The sequence below is a fragment of the Botryllus schlosseri genome, chromosome 7, assembly GCF_051294905.1.
Source record: "Botryllus schlosseri isolate E-star chromosome 7, Bs_hap1, whole genome shotgun sequence".
Taxonomy (NCBI): domain Eukaryota; kingdom Metazoa; phylum Chordata; class Ascidiacea; order Stolidobranchia; family Styelidae; genus Botryllus; species Botryllus schlosseri.
This window is the reverse complement of record NC_137242.1, coordinates 19,340,035-19,361,179: the sequence shown is the minus strand read 5'-3', so window position 1 is coordinate 19,361,179 and position 21,145 is coordinate 19,340,035. Positions and strand designations below refer to the sequence as shown.

At 39.7% G+C, this 21,145-nt stretch overlaps 1 protein-coding gene across 4 annotated transcripts in view; it reads right to left on the bottom strand.

Annotated features, from left to right (window-relative positions):
* Nucleotides 1-387: 387 nt before the first annotated feature.
* LOC145442820 (organic cation transporter protein-like) overlaps nucleotides 388-21,145 on the bottom strand; it is a 46,843-nt gene continuing 26,085 nt past the window's right edge. For 2 of the 4 annotated variants that reach the window (XM_080320833.1, XM_080320832.1), the window contains 8 exons: nucleotides 15,494-15,648; nucleotides 15,263-15,434; nucleotides 13,409-13,529; nucleotides 11,311-11,435; nucleotides 6,656-6,873; nucleotides 1,141-1,323; nucleotides 938-1,076; nucleotides 388-541 (listed from right to left, as the gene is read on the bottom strand). In XM_080320833.1, coding sequence (XP_080176959.1) covers nucleotides 460-541; nucleotides 938-1,076; nucleotides 1,141-1,323; nucleotides 6,656-6,873; nucleotides 11,311-11,435; nucleotides 13,409-13,529; nucleotides 15,263-15,434; nucleotides 15,494-15,648 — 1,195 coding nt within the window. In that variant the 3' untranslated portion in view covers nucleotides 388-459. The remainder of the gene's footprint in view (nucleotides 542-937; nucleotides 1,077-1,140; nucleotides 1,324-6,655; nucleotides 6,874-11,310; nucleotides 11,436-13,408; nucleotides 13,530-15,262; nucleotides 15,435-15,493; nucleotides 15,649-21,145) is intronic. The other 2 variants (XM_080320834.1, XM_080320835.1) reach the window with 2 other exon arrangements.

Genomic DNA, 21,145 nt, shown 5'->3' with positions numbered 1-21,145 from the left:
ATGAATGTACCCTTAGGGTATGAAAATGGGCGTGGCAATTATGATGACGTGGCGCTCTCTGATTGGCGGGGCACAAAGTTCCTTAGCCTCACTACTAACGGATATATACCCAGGATTAGCATCGGCGTAGCATCAAAACAGATGGGAAGTCAAAACTTATATATTCATCATTCTAATGGCGAACTTCTCGTGCTTTTGGGTACTAGTGCTGGAAGTAGTATATAGTTCTTTTACGTATGGAATCTAGGTTAGTTTCGCCAGACAGAAGTAGCCTACACATATTGTAGTATGCGAGGCACTCACCCCTTTTTCGGCTCATCTAGACATTGATAAATAATGCACTTCGCGGGTCCGATCACTGATTGGGACACAATTTTTGAATGCACTGTATAGGAAGGATGTATAATATACAATAATGCTGCTAAAATTAAAATCGTCGACGTGACTGAATCTTCTATATTACAGTTCGACTGCTGGTTTGTTTCCGAAACGGTCTTTTGATTTCATTGACAGATCCCGACATAAATGAAGATGATAAATCCTGTAATTAATAACAAAATATAACAATGTCATGGTCACGTGAAGAGAGCATGGGATATAAGTAGAACAGGCAGAGATGAGACGAGCCGTGTATATTAGGGACCAATTAGTGAGTGTTGATATAGCATTGATTTGAGGACGAAAGATTAATATACTTTCGGCACAAGGCATAGGGAAACTCCGAGAACACGCCCCTGCATATATAAAATCTGAGCAAGTCTCAAATTGTCAAAAGGTCCATATCTCTCATAGTAGACCTAGGCCCTATGGCATGTTATTGTTTGAGATGATATAAATTGGAGACGCTTAATCGAAGTTGCAAATTCAGGGAAATTCGTTTCCTTTGTAAGTGCACACTGCACAGGCTTTCTGGACTCGATAAAGTTACCGTTTATACCTTTTATTGCTGATTGCCTCGTCCGTGGTATCAGGTAATGGAACGCCCCTTGTCTCCGGCACAAAGAAGATGCACATGAATGCGGCGCAAATCAAAGCACCACCCATCAGTAAATTGGGCGTTAGTGGACTGGTCTTACCTATAAAATATGTCCGTCTACCTTCAGTTGAGATATGAAAATAGTATTCTTGATTGAAGCTCACCCAAGTAAGCCAGAAATGGTGCTCCAAAACCACCAACACGTGCGCAAAATGAAGCGATACTAATGCAGGAGCTTCTTTGCAAAGTTGGGGTTGTTTCCGCTGACAGAAAGTAGGCCGCATAGAATATGGCGGAAATGGCGCCTTTTCCGATCATGGCTACGATAGTGCGAAATGTTGAAAGCTCTGTTGATGCAGAGTTAGAATTAAAACATAAGTCAATTTAAAACAAACTTGTTTAAAACATGGCCTTTTTTAATTAAAACGTCTCGAATCTTTAATAGGGACGTCAGTGGATTGACATCTTTTGCCAGGTCTACATAATTTTGAAGCATTGTTTCGGGCGAAGGTAATCATTATCAGAACACCCATTTCGTACCAGCGATCTATAACTACGTGCTACACGTGTTGAACCGACGATGATATCGAGGGTTCCAACCATATTATATCGCGTACGTCGACTATATCGGGTGCAAATCGCCTGTAGGCTCATACTACATGTTCGTTCGAAAGTGTTCAAACATAATCATGGCATAAATGTATACTGTGTACAGTGTACATTGTACAACGTTCGAAAATAAAACAATTTTTTGTCTTTTAAACAGGTAGTTTTCTAAAATACTGTTTAAAACATTTGTTTTAAATACAACCCTATCTGTATGACATTGAGATGACGCAATATACATGTTCAAGTTCAGTTGGATTGGAAATGTTAATAATTGATTTTAATTTACACCGTCGGTCAGCATATCCTATCGTAATCTAGTGTAGCCTAATATGCATAGCATATATCACGATGGTCCATACTCTGAGACAAGCGGGCCGCATTGGAGTAGGCCTATGTGGAGAACCTGGGTTTTGCATACGAGGCATTTCATGCTTTCTGCTCAAATTACGATTTTCAGCTATATATTATAAATATTACAAAACGCCAAAAGCGTGGTACATCGTTCTTACTGCTCAATAATGGCGCACTGACTGATTTAATTTGGATATTGATAGGTGATAGGCGTGATAAGCAGACGAGAAGGCACCAAAGGTTGAATTCGCCAATCTGTTTTATCTGGCGCTCTTATATTCGGTTGTTCAAATACATCTTTTACCGCAAATTCCAAAATTGTTTTGTTAGCTAAAAAGGTGCTCAATATATTAGGCTTAATTATAACCATTGGAAACGAACAATTACAACTTAAAATTTGAAACATTTTATAAAAAATCGGATTTACGGTGGGAGAATTCGTTACTAGTCTGCGGAAGTGTAGGATGATGTAACACTCTAAATTTGAAATTTTGCTTGAAAGGAAATAATGCACTTGTCACGCCAGTAAGAAGAAAAAAGTCCTAAGAACCGCTATCATGTCATGGCAATATAGCCGTTGGTGCACTCATTCTCCCTGCGTGCCGCATCACCCATCATAATCATTGGTGCCAATTGCGCGCAACCCAGAAAACCGTCGTCCGTTGCGTGCGCAGTGCGCGACTACTTACTGATGAGCGACCAACGCTGTTATGCTGCTTATTAATCCGTTTGCTTCTGTCCGCAGTCAGTTAATGTGTTATCCGGGGATCAATAAAGTGCAGGCCAACATACGCGCTGACTGCGTACGTTAGAAGAAAAGTGACGTCGTCTCGTATTAAATCGGTGAAAGAGCGCCTACATTGGTGCGACAAAATATACTTCCATGTAGGAGATATTGACCATCACTTGAGAAATTAACTTCTTTGTCTTTTACTAGTGAAGTGAGTGTATTAAATTCTTGCGTTCGATTTTCTCCTCCTTAACATTTAGTTAACCAATTATTACTTGATCACCGATCTTCTCCGCTATATATTGTGTCGCTCCTTGACCTTTCTTGATACCTTTAAATTGCTGGCCTAGTTGTGTTGCCTATTATCGTGTTCGTTTCAGTTTATAAAAGCCTTATATAAGCTGTGTAATGAAGGTCATCACAACAAGGTTATGTTACTACTACCAATATTTCATGACTACCACCATTATTTCATCATATTCTTGAAATTAATGTACCAACTAAATCAGAGGTCTCAAACTCAAACGTACTCGCGGGCCAATTTCCTAGTTTTTGATGACGCCGCGGGCTGCAGCGTCAATAATAGGGATAGTCAATGTATAATTTCCAAGTAGTCCTGTGTGGCGGCAGCTTGCAGACAGGCATTCCACAAACATCGTGAAAACGTAATTCACTTGTACTATTCACGCTTCACGCGAAAAAAAATCACATTTTCAAATATTTGAGTGAAATTATTTTTGTGTCGTACATAATTTGTTAACATAATGAGTTATAGACATCATGCGAGAGGATGCTTCATGATTCATGACATCGTCAAACTGTAGGGATAAAATATTGCAGCTATAGTGGACCTTTGGCGTACCACAATTTTATGTAGAATATTTTAAAATCTACTGAAGATTGATCTGATATCAGATAATTTGAGCGGTGTAGCCTAATCCGGGTTTTGATATAGCCGTGATAAGTGGGCTGTTACTGTCATTGCCAAAGTCAAATTAAATCAGCGTTAGATTTTGCTTTCGATTATTATTGGAACATATCAATAACAACATAAATATAATCATTATTGATCCATAGTCATAGCATTGTTTCTTAACCTTATAGCAATCGTACCCCTCGTTCTTCCAATAAGACTTCTCGTATAGCCCCTGTTCATTTTCAACACAATTTCTGATGGTATACCTGTATTAAAATTAGAAAGTCCATTCACATAAAATAACGCGTAGCGCGAAGACCATTTTCCAGATTAATAAATTGGGCAAGAAAATTTTCCACAGCCTATAGGCCTAATTCCACAATGAATCTCGTACCCCCTGATGTGGTGCTTCATACCCCAAATGGCTCAACGGACCTTGGTTAAGAACCCATGGAATAGAAATGTACAATCACCGATGAATTAATTGTTGTTACAGCTGTGGAGCGTACTACTACATTACTCGCCACCGATAATAACATGGATAAAGAGAACAAACAACACCCAGCATGTAACCGATTATACTTCACGGCGGTCGCGTAATGCCGATGGTTGCCATACCAACCTGATTAGATAGCTATATAATATATATATATATATATATATAGTAGTCTAGATATACCCAACGCAACGCAAGCTACGACGTTTTGATATATTACTATTCCCCAATCCCCATGACAGTTTCATAGATTGTTGCGTCCGTAGCATTACCAAGACACCGTTCCGAGTCGCAAGTCCTTCTCTGATTTTAACGTTTGTGTCGACTCAACTCGGTGATTTTTACTTAATTACCCAGTCAATCGGAACTCGATTAATTTTACGAAATCTATCACCAAATCAAATCGCAGTTTTCAGTCACGAATCATCAACGGGTCATGTTTTATCATCATGACCAAGAAACGTGACGTAATAGATGATCTTCTATACCAGTGGCTCTCAACCTTTTTGGCTCCGCGGACCCCTTTAGACCGTCACAGATCCTCGCGGACCCCCTCAAACTTTAGGTAAATTTTGATTCTATTGTGGTGCAACCTTGATCTGTTTTGGGCAAATATGAACTGCAGGCTTGTGATAAACAGGAAACTAATGATTTTTCTTGAACATAACATCATACTATTTCTGTAGAAATTGGTAGACTTTTATTATTTCAAAGCTAATTTTGCTGCTGTATTTCTTGAAGTACGTGGTCGTGTCTTGAAAATCCGCGTCTTCGTTTTGATATGAACGAGGAGTACCGAAAACCATTTTCGCAAAGATAGAGGGAGGCTAATGCAATATTAAAGCATAACGCTTCCGACGATACTATTGGTGTGAACGCAACATTTATGGCTCCAAAATGAGGAAACATGTATTTTATGAACATATCACGCCCAGCATCTAGCGCAGGGACAGGCAACATACGGACCGCGGGTCGGATTCGACCGGCGACGGCATTTTGATCGGCCCGCAGAGAGTTTCTACAGTCAAAGTGAAATCCTAATCTAAAAGTATAGATGAATTTTATGCGCAAAAGAATGGATCCAAGTTTTCCAACCCGAGAAAGACTGTCATGAAGCTACTTGTTCTGTTCGGGTTTACGTATCTATTTACGAGCAAACATTTTCGTCCATAAACAATTGAACATCAACAAGACAAGGCTGCATACCAATATAACTGGTGATATGAATTTCAGGGTTGGAGCGTAATGCTTTGATAGCAACGAAACACTCTGTTCATCAAAAAACCAGTCTTGTCGATAGGGCATCCGCAATAAGAATCTGATAGCCCAGCTTAACAAGTAGGTATATCATTGTCCGATTTATGACGAGTGTCAGCCGAAAAAATATTCGGGTTCATTTCAACATGAATGTACTATGCAATTGTATATTAAAGTTCTGTACCTCCAAGAAGCTGTTCAAATAGTGGTTATGTATATCACAGGATAAAATAAATTTCTTGGCGAGGTTTCAATCCCTGCATTGGGAAAAATTAGGGAAATGCTTCGGAAATTTTTATTTCAAACGACTGTTCACTAATTTGATGAGACTGACAACTTAAAATCGAGAAGGTTTTGCAGACATTAGGAAGTCACCCTGATTGACGTTATTATCTCCATATTTTTATTTTTTCTACAAACCCCCACAAAACGTCTCTAAACAGTAATATGCTTCTATCAGCAGGTTACTGGAAAATCGGCAATGAGAATGAATTTCCACACCATGATAGTTCATGTCAGACGATTATTATGATGATATGAGTCATGAAGTTTTAGCAGTTGAGGTGGGAAACTGCCTCATGCGTTCTTAAATTAAAAAATAAAATAAAAATTAGGTTATCAACCATTTAAAAAATTTAGAGGTCTCGCGGACCCCCTGAAATTGCTTCGCGGACCCCCGGTTGAGAACCGCTGTTCTATAGCGCATGGTAACTTTTCAAAGCACTGTGATAGCGTAGTTTGTTGAGATTTCAGTGATTTTTATAGTCGTTTTAGAGTGAACTTTAAGTTCCTATATCTAGAAAAGGTATGTGGCACTTGTGTATATTGTCGAATACTTGAAATTTCCAAATGCCGTCGCGGGTCGCACAAAATATTCTCGCGGGCCGCGTGTTTGAGACCTCTGATCGAAATAGTGCCTTGAGATTAAAGGCTCTCTTCGCCCCAATTATTCGAAATTCCAGTACGGTGACGTCTTATTTTGTGATATGATTATTGGTATACAATGTTATTTCCAATTCTCTCCCATGACGAGTGTCAGCCGAAAATATTCGGGTTTATTTCAATATGAATACACTATTCAATTGCACATTAAAGTTCTGTATCGCCAAGCAGCTCTTTAAACACCTTTAACAAAAGTGCAGTATCCCTGCGTCCATGTTCGGTAACGTATCTATTTGTGACATGGCGTTTTCAGTGAATACACTTCACACCGAAATCATCGCCGAAGTCTGAAACTGACCTATCTTTTTACCGATCTTCCAAACGCAGATAACGAACTCAACTCACATAGTAAATACGTCACGTTACATCGGAACTCACCTTTGGAAGTAATGAAGGGCAACACTAAGCAAGATGAACCGCAGGTGAACATGAGTAGAAATGCCGCTTTGGGTCGACCAATCAGCTTCACAGCGAAATACGCAGCAAATAGAGCCGGGAATTCGGACACTCCAGCAAGGAATAGATTCAACAATCGGTTATCGCTGAAACTTTTCGAATAAAGCGAGATAACGTAGTACGAGAGACCCGTCACAAACCTGAAATTAATATACGTTCGGTTGAACATTTGCGTTGCAGAATAGCCTGAAGCGGGTATGCTATGGGGCTGGGATTGCTTGAAGCTTGGACACAAGATTTTCTTTTCGATTTCCTTATTCCTATTGGTTATGATCCTCCAGGCAGAGGCGTAGCCAGAATGATCATGTTGAGGCGAGGTTACCATATTTTTGCGAGGCAAATTCCGGACACTCTTTAGCGCTCACTAGCGGATTTTAAAATGAGGTATGACTCATTCTCCGTCAATATGACGTCACACTATCAAAGCTATGCCTATCGACCAAAGGTGGTCACGGTCCGGATCAGTAGCCGTTAGAATGTTAAGTCGGTGCATTTTTGTGCTTGTGTGTTGTAACCTGGACCGAATCCACATTTTTTCAGCTCTCTCCCATCCGAATAAACACTGATCTTGAGCCCATCATATGGTAATCGATGAAACTTCTGGGGGCCTACTATTTGGCCTACATATGGTTTCTACATGCGTCTGATCGTTAAACTTTGTTACTGAAATCTGTCTATAATATTGGTTCTTCCATACATTAATTACCAAAATTTTATCCCCTCTTCACGCACATGGACATTGAACATAGTTAGCGGTAGGGCCGGTGAAAGATGGTGACTTCGAAAATGCATTATACATCGTAAAGTCATGTCATGTCATGTCATGTCACACGGAAAATACTATTTATAAGCGTAAATGCCGGTACGCACCAGCGGGCTGCACGTCCGGCGATTTTCAACCTTCTGTGGTCGTGACTCCATTTCTAATTTGTAAATGTTCTGTGGTCTAGCTCAAAATTTGATAAGCTGGTTACTGAACAACGGTCAGCACCTTTGCCCAGACTCACGGTCGATTTTGGAAGCTGATTACTTTCAACATCTTTGCGAATCCCAGAATAAAGGCAAGCGACCCCCAGGTTTAGAGCCACTATCTTTGACTGAAGCCTCTAAATGGCCTTAACCGACTCTACGGATATACCGTTCTCCTATAATTGCGATTACAGTAAGACTTATTTCAGTAAATGATGACTATATTTATTTATTTTGATTGCATGTTTTGCGAGGTCTGAGGTGTTCCACATGTTGAAATCAATGAATGTGGCACTAAATCGCGAGCAGCGTGAAGAAAAAGCCCGAGTGGCGAAATGTGTCCGGAATAACATCGTTTATGCTGATTTACGAAAAAAATCTGATCCTATTTCTAGCCTTCAAAATTCTGGACATTTAGGTATATATTAGCATTTCCTCCCAGACGCAGTTTGAACAGTAAAATTTCGGACATGTCCGGAAAATTCCGGACATATGGCACTCCTATGTCTAGGGGAATTGGAGACTTTTTGGAAAGGCCGGATTTATGCTAATTTGCACGATGATGTGCCGTCAGTTACTCATTGGGACGTGATTAAAACAGTAGCCTTCATGCTTAAAACATACGATATCGTAATGACCAGGTCGAAATTCAGAAAGAAAGGTCAAAGACGCCTTTAGCCCCCTGGCTACATAGGTAGGCCATATACCACATGCTCGAGAATGTTACAATTCGTACGAAGTCTCAGTTAACATGTCCATTGTCCATGCGCCGATATCTTCACATTGCCAAATCTCACATACCCCACATCTATATACCAGTGGTGGTTGGCCACAAAATCGGGCATTGGGACAGGGGGGAAGTTCGAAATTTCCTTGGTTGTAATGGCGTATTCAGGCATAAAAATATGACTGCTGGTTTGCTTCAAATTTGGTTTGGTTTCTCGCTTGTGGATTATAATGGCGCTGGATCGCATTTTCCAATCAACGATCGCAAAGCCTTTGGAGGGAGGAATGTATGATTTCCAATTTTAAGGCATATCACACTCTCTTATTTGAGACCACATCATATTCAGAATACAGTTCCTCTTTAAGTCATCGCTGATGAAAATCCAGCTACCCTACGTATTCACTAATTTTGGCGAGTAAGATAACTATAGCAAGTAAATCGCTGTACTTTATTATCATCGACTTTGGGAGAATAGATAAGTAACGCTAATTATAACCGGTACCGGGGCAAGAACATTATGTCCTGGATAGCCATTTACAAGCGAAATACCGCGATTTTTGCTGCATTTTCGCGATTCTCATTGCCCCTCGTATATAAATATATTTATTGTATTGCTGTTAATATTTCGTATTTGTTGTTATTACGTTACGGGCATAGGAACTAAATTTTGGAAATTTAATCTCCGCATTTACCAGAGGTGGTCAAAGTAGTGAAAGTCGCTACTCAAGTAGAAGTAGCGCCGGAATTTCTACTCAAGTAGAAGAAGGGGTGGTGGTTCACAATGAAGTAAGTAAGTAAGTAGGTATTCTACGCTTATTTTTGCCTACAAAACTGAGAACTGTCAAGTAGAAATAGAAGTGGTCTAAAATCACAACTACTTAAAAAGTAGTTTGAGTAGGCAAAATCTACTTCAAGTACTTCGAAAAGTAGAAGTACTTCGTCAATGACCACCTCTCGCATTTACCGACCTTCGATAGTGATATGGGTTTGTCGAAAGCTTGGTGTGACCTTAGCTATAGGAAGACATCGTTTTATAGCAGTGAACAGCAACACGCGGCCCGCGACCTGATTTGAGATTTCGGAAGAGCGCTTAGAAATCATTTTGTTAGGCTAAAATTTATTTCAGTTTCAAAATATTGTTGCTCTTCAAAATAAACCTATTCTCCTGTGCCCAACATCACTATTCCTCACAAGCTGAAACGGCTTCGGCGACAGCAACAGCATTCCACTGAGAAAAAATCAACTGAAATGAATGGGCATATATCCTTTACGTGCCCATAACACAGACACTGCCAAGACAGAAGTGCGGACCGGATCGACAAATTCTCTGGTCCTACTCCGATCCTGTTTTTTTAAATCTGTGCATGGTCCGACTCCTTGGTCGGATTTTAGAAATGACCATGATCCGGTCCGAAAAACTTCGATGATAATCATCGACACACATAGGAAGCTATTGAATATTGATTAAAACAGTGCAAACAGGACATTAAAAACTCAAAGATTAATCCCAACCCTTATCTGAAGTAATCATGCCAACTTGGACTTGGCATTTGGTTTATTTTCAAGAACGTTTCACTCAAACTATTGATTCGAGGGTGAAAGACGGTGAGGCTGTCATATTTTTAGTAAAACGTACTGATACAACTACGTTCCAATTACGGCCGTATAAGAAAGAGTACAGAGCCGGTTCCGACAAAAAACGAGAAATTCTGTCTGGATATTGAGTCCGGCCCCGGTCCATGGTCCGCCCAACAAGACAGACAGGCTGCTTACAAAATGGCTTGGGGCATCTCTACAATATCAACCTTTCCGATGAAAGAGTCATTCAGACAGTAGGCTACCGTGTCTCCCTAACCCCCAAATCGATTCCATAGTCGCCGAAAAGCGCTGTCAGGTATCGTGCGCAGCTCATAGTTCAAAATAAGTTGTAACGAAAGATATTGGTATAATTTCATTTTAATAATAGTCAATAGGGAGTTGGTAAACCTTACGTAATTCCCTGAACTGAGACCCGATAAGACATTTGTCAGTCGTTTATTTGTCGTATGAATGATAGATAAGAAGTATAAATCGTACTATGTTTGGTGCATGTAATACCACGTAGAGAGGTTGATGCATTCGTTTGTGATTATTAGCTGGTGAGGAAGTCGGTATACATGCATGATTATGAGCCAGTTCGGAAGTCGATAGACATTTATAAGTGCTTCGCTAATTGCGAGAAAGAGATATTGCATTTTGAACCGTACGTGATATTCAATAAAGTTACAAGTCGTGGAGACAGAAACAAAATATATTCGTCAGTGTGATCCATCGAATGCGTGTGCAATAGACAGGCCTGATGGTACGTCAGCCAACAAGGTCGTACGGCGTGGGTTACGCCGGTCGTCGAACGGAAGAAGAAACACGCAGCGAATTGTAAACGCAACCTTCTTGGAGTCAATAATACATCTTGGAGTCAATAATACATCTTGGAGTCAGATATACAATTATACAACTGCCAACGTTCGCTCTGCGTTAAAATCGTGATATTTTGTTATATTTGTACTTACTTAAAAAAAAAAAATATCTTCATGGTAACTATGCCCCGTCGCCCGTTAGAGAGCACAGCGTTGTACTCACGTAAAGCTTTAAAAGCATGGTTGCTAAACGATGTCACCCTTTTTGAGTTGAGAAACCCTGCTTTATAGTAATCAGCTTCCCAAAAAGTTCGGTGAGTAGGTCTGACGGTTCTGACCTTTATTGTCAGCAGGTGTGAGCGAAGGTTTCAACTTATTTTAGTAATCAACTTACCAAATTTTGAGTTGGACCTGAACATTTTCAAAATGGAAATTGGGCCACAGAATCACCGACCTATATCTTTACAATACATAACCGTACGTACCATACCAAGTAGACAGACAGACATCGCATTCTCAGTTTAGTTAGTAGTAGGATTTTCAGCGTTTCCAATACACTTGTTTCCTTTTGTTTCTCTTCGTTGTCGTCGGCATCAAACGACATTTTTGTCTTGGACAAAATTGACAATAGAAAAGAAATGATATCGATACAGTTGCTCCTGCCTGCTTAAGTAGTCGTAGAATAATAAAAGATATAGGCCTATCTGCTGAAGGCCTGCATCATTATATATACAGCAAGCGTTCGAAACACGGTTCTGACAGTCTTTCTCCGTGTCGCACGTTTATCAGGGCTCTTCACGGCCGAACTCGCTGCAACTGCTGTGCTTTGGAAAGCGAAGTCAGAAAGTCAGCCGTATGAGAGCGAATGAGACCAAAGAGTGAGTGAGTGCTGACAAGAGTTATAGTCGTACCCAATCATACGAAAATACAAGAAATTATGAGCCCTATCTAAATTCATATCATGGTGCACAGGACCTGAAAAGGCGATAACGTAGCGCCGCCCGATAAGCAAACTAATACATTTCAAACAGCTTGATTTAAGTAGCGCGGAAATGGCTGGTGCCGAAATGCCGGTGCCTAATATTCTCGCTAAGCAGATTGCACAGTGCACACCCCTAGACTGAAGCTTCCCAACTGCCCTATGAGGCACTAGGAATGCACCGTTCGCTTATAATTGCGAACACAGTTCAACTCAATTCTGTACATTCTGCGAATTTTTGTTTTTTCGTTTGGGGTATCTATATTAGAATAAAATCACTAGTGCAGTGGCTCTTAAGCGGGGGTCCGCGAAGCATTATCAGGGTGTCCACGAAAGCTATAGATTTGCAAAATGGTTGATTGACCTAATTTTTAATCGTATTGTGATTTTTAGCAAAGCATCTCTTGACATTAATATGTTTGTATCAGTAGCCTATTGGCAATTTGAAACTTAAGATGAGTTTGCGCAGTAGAATATTTCATTTCAGACGGCCATTCTGTTTATGTGAGTTATGAGGTTTTAGTGGTTATGAAACGATACGGTCTCGTGATATCTCTAAGTTAAAATATTAAAATTAAGTTATCAACCATTTTGCAAATTTATAGTTTTCGTGGCCCCCTAAAAATGTTTCGCGGATCCCGGTTGGGAACCACTGGTTTAAAAGTATTCAGAAGCAATATTTGCATCCAGACAAATGCTATGCAGAAGTATAACTGATGCGATTGATACACTGATTGTATATTAAATTCAATAAAGTGTACCAAGGCTTACCGTAGGTAGATTTCTAAAAAAAAATGAAAAATTTAAACTAGAGCTGTATAGTCAAAAATTATTGCCTAAATTTTTGAATTCGGCGTCCAGAAATATACTAAGAGCTGCTTGGAGGTACATAACTTCAATATACAGTTGGATATTATATTCATATTGAAATGAACCCGAAAATTTTTGGCTGACACTCGTCAGGGGCAATCGTCAGCAACTCGTATAGAATTGGGAAGAACATTGTATATCAACAAACGTATCACGAAATATGACGTCACGATAATGAAAGGAGATCTGAAATAAGAGAGCGTTCAATGTACTTATCCGCTCAAGCTTGAGGTTGAGTGTTCAAAGGCCCTAAATTCTGCCATTGGCAAACATCTGTTGGATAATCGAGCGTGAGCGAAAAATTATCGAGACGACATATTTCGCGTCATCGGGAGGGCCGCTCACACTTTCATCTGTGTGCCTTGGAGTCGACCATTATCAAATACATCAACCCAAGCCTTGTCTACAAAAGGAGTTCATGTACCATCTTACAATAGTACATTGAACGCTCTCTTATTTGAGATCTCATTTCATGTTGGTGACGTCCTATTTCGTGATACGATTGTTGATATACAATTTTCTTTCCAATTCTCTACTATAGTTGGTGACGATTACCTGCGACGAGTGTCAGCCGAAAATATTCGGGTTGATTTCAATATGAATGTACTAATCTAAAATATACAAGCAACTACTGTTTTCTTTCCTGAAGCAAATAACTTTTGAAAATTCGATTTTTTATCGTTTCCTATTCCTGCTCATCAAGATAGTAGACTGAACAAATAGCCAAAACCGACCTTGATGAACTCGTCGACACTGAATTCACATTTGTTTTGTGTCGCCATCTTTTTTAGTTCCTTTATCCCTTCCTCAGTACGCCCTTTGATCATTAACCACCTGGCGGACTCTGGCAGAAACCTGTGGATTTTCACAGTTACCGATTTTCATAGAAGTTTTGAAAGATACTCCATCGGGATCTGCCACAAGCCAAGGCCCATCAGTTCAACGACAACCACAGCGAAAGCCATGTAAAGTCTCGAGCATCTTTTCATTTGATCCCGGATCACTGCGACTAATTTGTGGCATATGACAGGCTACAGGCGCGATTCTCGCATGCAAAACAGCACAGTGTACACCTTAGTTGCACTTGTCGAAAGATCAAGATAATGGATGAAGAAGGAAGATGATGAACGAATCTCTGCTCAGCTTTGCATGTCATTGACAATAATCTTTCAGTGCGAAAATTTAATCTAATTCAATCTAATATGTGGAAAGCTTTTATTCGTACCCTTCCATAACGCAATTTTGTGTGGCGAGTTTTCAAAATAACTAGAGAACGTGTTGGTGCAACATGTAATCTATAGTATACCAACCAGAGGTGGTCAGTAACGAAGTACTTCTACTTTTTGAAAGTACTCAAGTAACTTACCTCTACTTCTGGTACTTACTCTAGTAGATCTGATTTTCTCTACTTCTACTTCTACTTCGTAATATTTTGATATCTACTTACTTACTTTTCGCTATTTTCAGTTTGTCAAGTAGAGGTAGTTCAATCCTCCAATCAGGAAGATAGCCAAAGGAATTTCGGGGCTGTTTTCATGAAGTATTAACATTTAATTTTCATAGAAATTGAGTAAAGCCCAGAATTTTCGTCGCGCTTGGCGCGCATTGGATACGAAGTAACCAATATGATTTCACGAAAGTATCGGTGAATATAATTTAGGTTGCGGCTTGGCGTGGCTCCGTTCACACCGCATTGTCGCCCTTCACCCATATGAAATATTTCAACACAGTATATATGGCTCATCACCACGTTTGAGACTGATGTTTCGCAACCTAGCATTTACTTATCATATCGTAATATAGCATGTCCATGGCGTGTCCTAATCTGGAAAAGTGAACTCTGACTTTTTATTTCAGAACTGTTTTAGCATACCATCTTTACAATTTACTGGACTAAAGACATGCAATACATGTTCCACTTTTAAAAGTAGTATTTATATTCCAATTTCAATCCCAGTATCATATACTTTGAGTTCTAATTAATATCAGTTCTTTTGTCTGGATAACATAGCCTACATGTTTAAGTATAAAAGCAAGTGTAGTAATGCCTCTAATTTCTGGAAATAAAGCTACACAATATGGCATTTTACGTCCACCATACTTTTATTAACGTTTACAAATCGCGAAAAGTGTTTACACTGTATCCTATACGAATCCTCCATATTAATCTTCGACCAAACTACGAGCCTTATAATATGGGGGAGGGCGACATACCATGATATTTTCTAAAACGTGCTCTTCGAGAAACAGCGGATTAGTATCATTTTCATCCCATGATGCGGACGAATGCTTATGCTATCGAAAATTGGATACCTCTTGGTATGTATCAATATGAATCGAGCTCGGCACCTTTCTCATAGTTCAATTTGCATCTTTTGACAATCCATGTGAACGAATTAGAATCGTTTTTACAACTATACTTACTTACTTACTTGGGTAGATTTAAAGTCGGTCAATTATACTTCAAGTAGTTTTAGGTTGCCTATGAAATAATTAGTTCTCCTGGTACATGATTAGATTTTTTCGTCACTTCTTCTACTTCTCCATGAGTAGGTTTCTTGACTACTTTGTCCATCTCTGATACCAACCAGAAAGTAGGGATATAGATGATAGCACTGCACGCCGCAACAGCCCACATGAAGTCACGCCACCGCCGAAACCACAGTCCCAAAGCGGCATCGACGCAATATCCCAGTCCAAACGCGAAAAAAGACGAAATGGCAATGAAGTTCCGCCATCTTACCGCGATCACCTCCGAAGCTGCAAGACATCACGCCATGAAACAGCATTGAATCATTCAATTATTTTACCAATCTCACCAAGCACAAATGCGATCACAAAGTTCACGAGTGTCGTGCAGCCGGCGAAAAAGTTGGCCAGCGCGTAGGTGTAATATTCCCACGACACAGCAGCGAAAGCTGTCGTAGCAATTTGAGCCACGGAAGCGCATATAAATATCGGACGACGGCCGAACCTACGATTGTGCATAGATTGAGACGAGAAGTAATATATATGTTTTAAGAATCATTCAGTTGATACCAGGCAATAAACACAACTATCACAACTTTATGTATTGTTTTCTAAAGCAGTATCACTGAGCACTGAATGAAATTATTATTGTTAATTGTCCGATTGTAAAGTTATCGTTAACCTGGTTACTGCTTCCATATTCAAATTTATATTGTTTATATATTGCCAAACCTGCCGGTATTTTATTTAATTACTGATTCTTATTCCCTGTCATTTCATGTTGTTTGCAGACTATCCACTAATATACAATGTATAAATTGTGTTTCTACACCGTCATATGATGGGGACAAGTAATGAGACCGTTACAGAATTATCGCCCGTATCTCAAATCAAATTTGTGAATATTGTGCCGAAACAATAAATTATTATCCGTCTATTTATCTGTCTGTCAATAAGTCTATACTAGTCCGTATCGTCCGTCGCGATACCTTTCAACTTTGAAACCTATCCCGGAATCGTCAGTCCTATAGGTCGAATTGGTGGCATACGAACGGCTGTGTGCATAAGCGTGCACACTGCACATTGTCTCTCCTTGCCGGTGTAGTGTTAGGTAATATGATATGCAATATGGGAAATGCATACCCGGCACGAAAACACGTGGGATAACACGATATCGCGGTAAGTGCTTATTTACTGAGATACGTGCTATGTTATTGTACAGAATGCATCCTAAAGCTTGCACACACGAAAGGACAAGAAGGCATAACATGCGTTGCCAAGTCGTTGCTATTTAAAGCATTAGCATATCATGTTTCAGCAGTAGGCTATACTATAAATTATGGCATTTCAAGTGCACCATCCGCACTTTTAATGCAAATGAAATTGTATCCGCACAAACCAACCGAAAACTGTTTTACAAAAGAAAATGAACATTCTTCGGAAGACAACTTCTTTTCTCGTTTTGATGTCAACTATAGTGCACTAAAATCAGAGGTGGTCAGTAACGAAGTACTACTTTTTCGAAGTACTCAAGTAGTTTTCCCCTACTTCTGGTACTTACCCAAGTATATCTTTTTTCGCTACTTCTACTTCGTAATATTTCTTGAACTACTTACTTACTTTTCGCAATTTTCAGTTTGTCAAGTAGAAGTAGTTTAATCCTCTCATAGGAAAGATAGCCTAAGGAATTTCAGAGCTGTTTTCACGTAGTACCAACATTTAATTTTCATAAAAGTCAGGTAATACCCAGAGTTTTCGTTGCGCTTTGAGCTCAGTAGATATGGAGCGACAAAAATGTTTTACCGAAAGCATCGCTGAATATAATTTAGATACCGGGTTGCGCCTAAATCAAATCTTTTGATCACAGTAAGTATTGCCCTCATAATGATGTTTGTAACTACCGTTTCGCAATCTAGCAATTACCTATTACACCAACCAGCCCATGACGTGTCCTAATCTGTAAAAGTGGACTTTGACTTTTTTAACGATAGTCCTGTATTAGCAGACCACAGTTGAAACTTTCTGGCAAAAGACATGAAATATATTTTCCGCCTTTTAGAAGTAGTATTTGTATTTTCCTTTCAAATGCGAGTGTTATACGTTGAGTTCTAATTATAGTTTCAGTTCTTTTGTCTGGAGAACATACATACGGATATATATAAGCAACTGTAGTAAGGCCTTATATTTCTCGAAAATAAAGCTATACACTATATGGCATTTTTACGATCTGTCATATTTTTAATTACCGTATACTAATCGCGCAAAGCGTTAAAGCCGTATCCGACACAACTTCTCCGTTTAGCTTTTCGACTGAACTAGGAGCCTTATAATATGGGGCAGGGCGCCATGCCATGATATTATCTAAAACGGGGTGTCCGAGTAAACAAAGGATTAGTATTGCATTTCCATATCAATACTATCATTTACATTCCATGATGCGGACGAATGCTAAGCTCCAAAACTACTAAGGAGAGCAGGTACATTAGATATCGCTTCCTTACACTGCTCCGACTTGTGTTCTGTTATTTTTTTTTCAATTTCCCATTTCTGTCTCGCGAGTAAATAAGAAGACTAAAGAAAGTCACGATACCGTGTGTTCGGTCCTTCAGCTCAATCTAACATGAAAGTTCAAGACCCAATTCAACAACCTTAAAGTAGTGATTCGTAAACCTTTTGGACTGCGACTATATTTTGAGTTTTAGTGGCATCTCGTGACTCAAGCCTCGCACATAAAAAGAAGGCTAACTGAAGAATTTGGAAATGCTGAAATTTAGTTCAGTTTCAAAATCTTGTTTCAAAATAAGCTATTTGCATATGCCCAATATAATTATTCCTCAGGGGCTTACATTCACTCCAAAACCACTCCAAAAACTTGAATCGCTATCACATGTGAAATGTTCGCTAGCTGCGAAATTATAACGCGACAGCTTTTACGATGACATGATGCATTAGTCTCCAGCATGGTGTCTGTAACTGTCTATAACTCATTATTTCGCCGAATTAAGCCAGGCCAACAATATTAAAAAAGAGAATCGTGGCAAACGTGAATATTACAAGAGTGAAGCATGTTTTCACAATGTGTATGGAATGGCAGTCTGCAAGGTCCGTCATATAATGCATAGGCCTATTCACAGATACGTATTGTACCCCTATTTGATGCTGCGGCCCGCCGCATCATCAGCAACTACGAAAAAGGCCCACGAGCAAATTTTAGTTTGAGACCTCTGGTCTGTACGATGATACTCGTGATGCTCCAATGTTTTTGCGTCAATATCACAAGGAATAAATGTTTTTTTTTGCGTAACTTGCAGTGTTGGGATCAAGTCACTACCTTCGAGTCACGAGTCATTGCACATTTTGACTCGAGTCAAGTCAAGTCAATCGATTTTCAAAGGTGACTCGAGTCAAGTCAAGTCACTCGTTTTTTGGAGGTGACTCGAGTCAAGTCAAGTCAAGTCAAGTCACGAGTCAAGTCATAATTCAAGTCAAATGAATTTTCGAAGTATCAGAGATGATTCAAAGTCATTACATTTTGCTAGCTGTGTGAAAGACAGAATAATTGGCCATTTATCTTGAATCAAATAACTAATATGAACTTAAATATGCCTACAAGAAGGCGTTGTATCGCTCACGCACACGTAGAACTGCAACTAAAATACATGAGTTACTGTATAGCAACATGTAACAGTCTGTTATTAGCAGACAATAGGCTCGAAGCCTCGAAAAGTTTACCAAATTGATATGGTACAATACACTACCCATCCATGAGAAAATAAACGAACAAACTATATTCGCTCGATTTAAATCATACAAGAGGGATGGTAAAGGGTATCACTGTGGAATGTAGGCACTGGTCCATCTAAGAAACGTAAAATGAGTGAATGACTGGTTACTCTCGCAGTCGCAAGTGACACAGCAGGCGTATCGCGCACAATAATCAACACAACATTCACAAAATTTAGTGATTTAATCGATACCGTTTACTTGATGACTCGAAATTGACTCGTAAATTTTGCTCCGAGTCACGAGTCAATTCGCATTTTTGAAGCGCCGAGTCAAGTCAAGTCAAGTCATTTTTGCAAAGTGACTCGAGTCAAGTCAAGTCATACGAAAAAGTTGACTGGAGTCTGACTCGAGTCAAGTCATGACTCGAGTCATCCCAACACTGGTAACTTGTATGTGTATTTTACTACTTTTCTAATCCCGGCAAATCCAGAGATTGAGAAGGGAAAGTCCCGGGAAATCCCGATCCGGGGATTTAAAATTTGATCCCGAAGTACCAACCCTAAAATACCCACGTTAAACTGTCCATGTCCATTGCCGGTACGATTACCAGTGAACTCGGCTACTGTCGCACTGATTCCGAAAATATAAATGAAAATGTGGTCCTCTTTTCAGATTTCCAAAATTCGATAACCCTAGAAATTATGGTGTGGGGATATTGATGTCAGGGCACCCTAATCTTGGGATACCCTAACCCACTACCAACCCTAATTTCCACACTCCGGACTAATCTTTAAAATCATATCGGCTTACTATGCGCATCGAAATCGTGAATAGTCCTGTTATGAAGAGCCACAGGAATTCGTTCTGTAGTCGCGCCAATCGCGCAAATTTTTCAATTTTTATGGGTGAATTTCTTCATTACATACTAGTATAGTTTCACATATTACTATCAGTGTTGGGATGACTCGAGTCATGACTTGACTCGAGTCAGACTCGAGTCACCTTTTCGTATGACTTGACTCGACTCGAGTCACTTTGCTAAAATGACTTGACTTGACTTGACTCGGAGTATCAGAAATGTGGATTGACTCGTGACTCGGAGCAAAATTCACGAGTCAATTTCAAGTCATCAAGTACTCGCGGTGTCGATAAAAATCACTGTATCTTGAGTATGGTCGGATTGTTCGCGAAACGCTGGTATAGCCAGTGAGAGGGACCAATTATTCAATGATCGTGCGTTTTACCAAGCCTCCATTGTTCTTTCGCAAATAAATCAACCGCAAACGAAGTGATCGAAGCTTACGCTGTCGTCACCTAGTGTAGCAAAGTAATTTATTAGCAAAATGTCTATTTCTGTTCTCTGTTCTTACCTTAACCAGCCGTCTTGTTTTATTGAAATTTATTTCGAAGATAGTTTATCAAGTCCTCAACCATTGGCGGTAATGTATTACATCTTATTAATTAGTTTACCTGTTTTTTATTTTGGCTGGTAACTATAAACTGTGGTTATGCAATTACTTGCGTAGTTTGGGAGCACTACGTATATGTGAGCGATGCGACGTCTTCTTGCCTTGCCTGTATATTTACCTCTATGTGGCAATACTCAGTGATTGCTTGAGCGCATTAACGTGTATAGCAAATTTCAATTTCGCAGCTCCTCTCCTCGTTACCGAGATAGTCGAGAAGATACACCAATTGAAACAACGCGAGGTCACAGTATCACTTGTGTGGATTCCAGCACACTGTGGTATTCAGCACAATGAAATCGCCGACCAATTCGCAAGAAGCGCTACAGCATCAGAAACACCGCCCCGTCAACAATTGGACTTCGTCTCCGTCGGGGATGCATACTCGCTCCTTTGGAACTCGTGCAGAAACAACTGGGATCAACTGTACAGGACAAGCGACACCGGAAGTCGGTACAAGCTCATCAAAGACACGATTTACAAGAGGTTACCAAGTTTAGCATCGAGAAAAGAGCAAATCATTCTGTTTCGGTTGAGATCAGGCCATTGTCGGCTCAACTACCACCTGCATAAGATTGGATGCAATGATTCTCCTCTATGTGAACAATGTTCGTTGCCCGAAACCGTCGATCATTATCTAATGAACTGTTTGAAGTATGTGCGGCAACGTGCTAATCTGAAACGCTATATTAATAATGACAGTCTTTTTGATACAGTAGACCTATTAACTAGTGAATGCATGTTGGATCATGTCATTCAATATGTCAAGGAAACAGGGCGTTTTATTTAAATGCTTATATCTCTGAATTC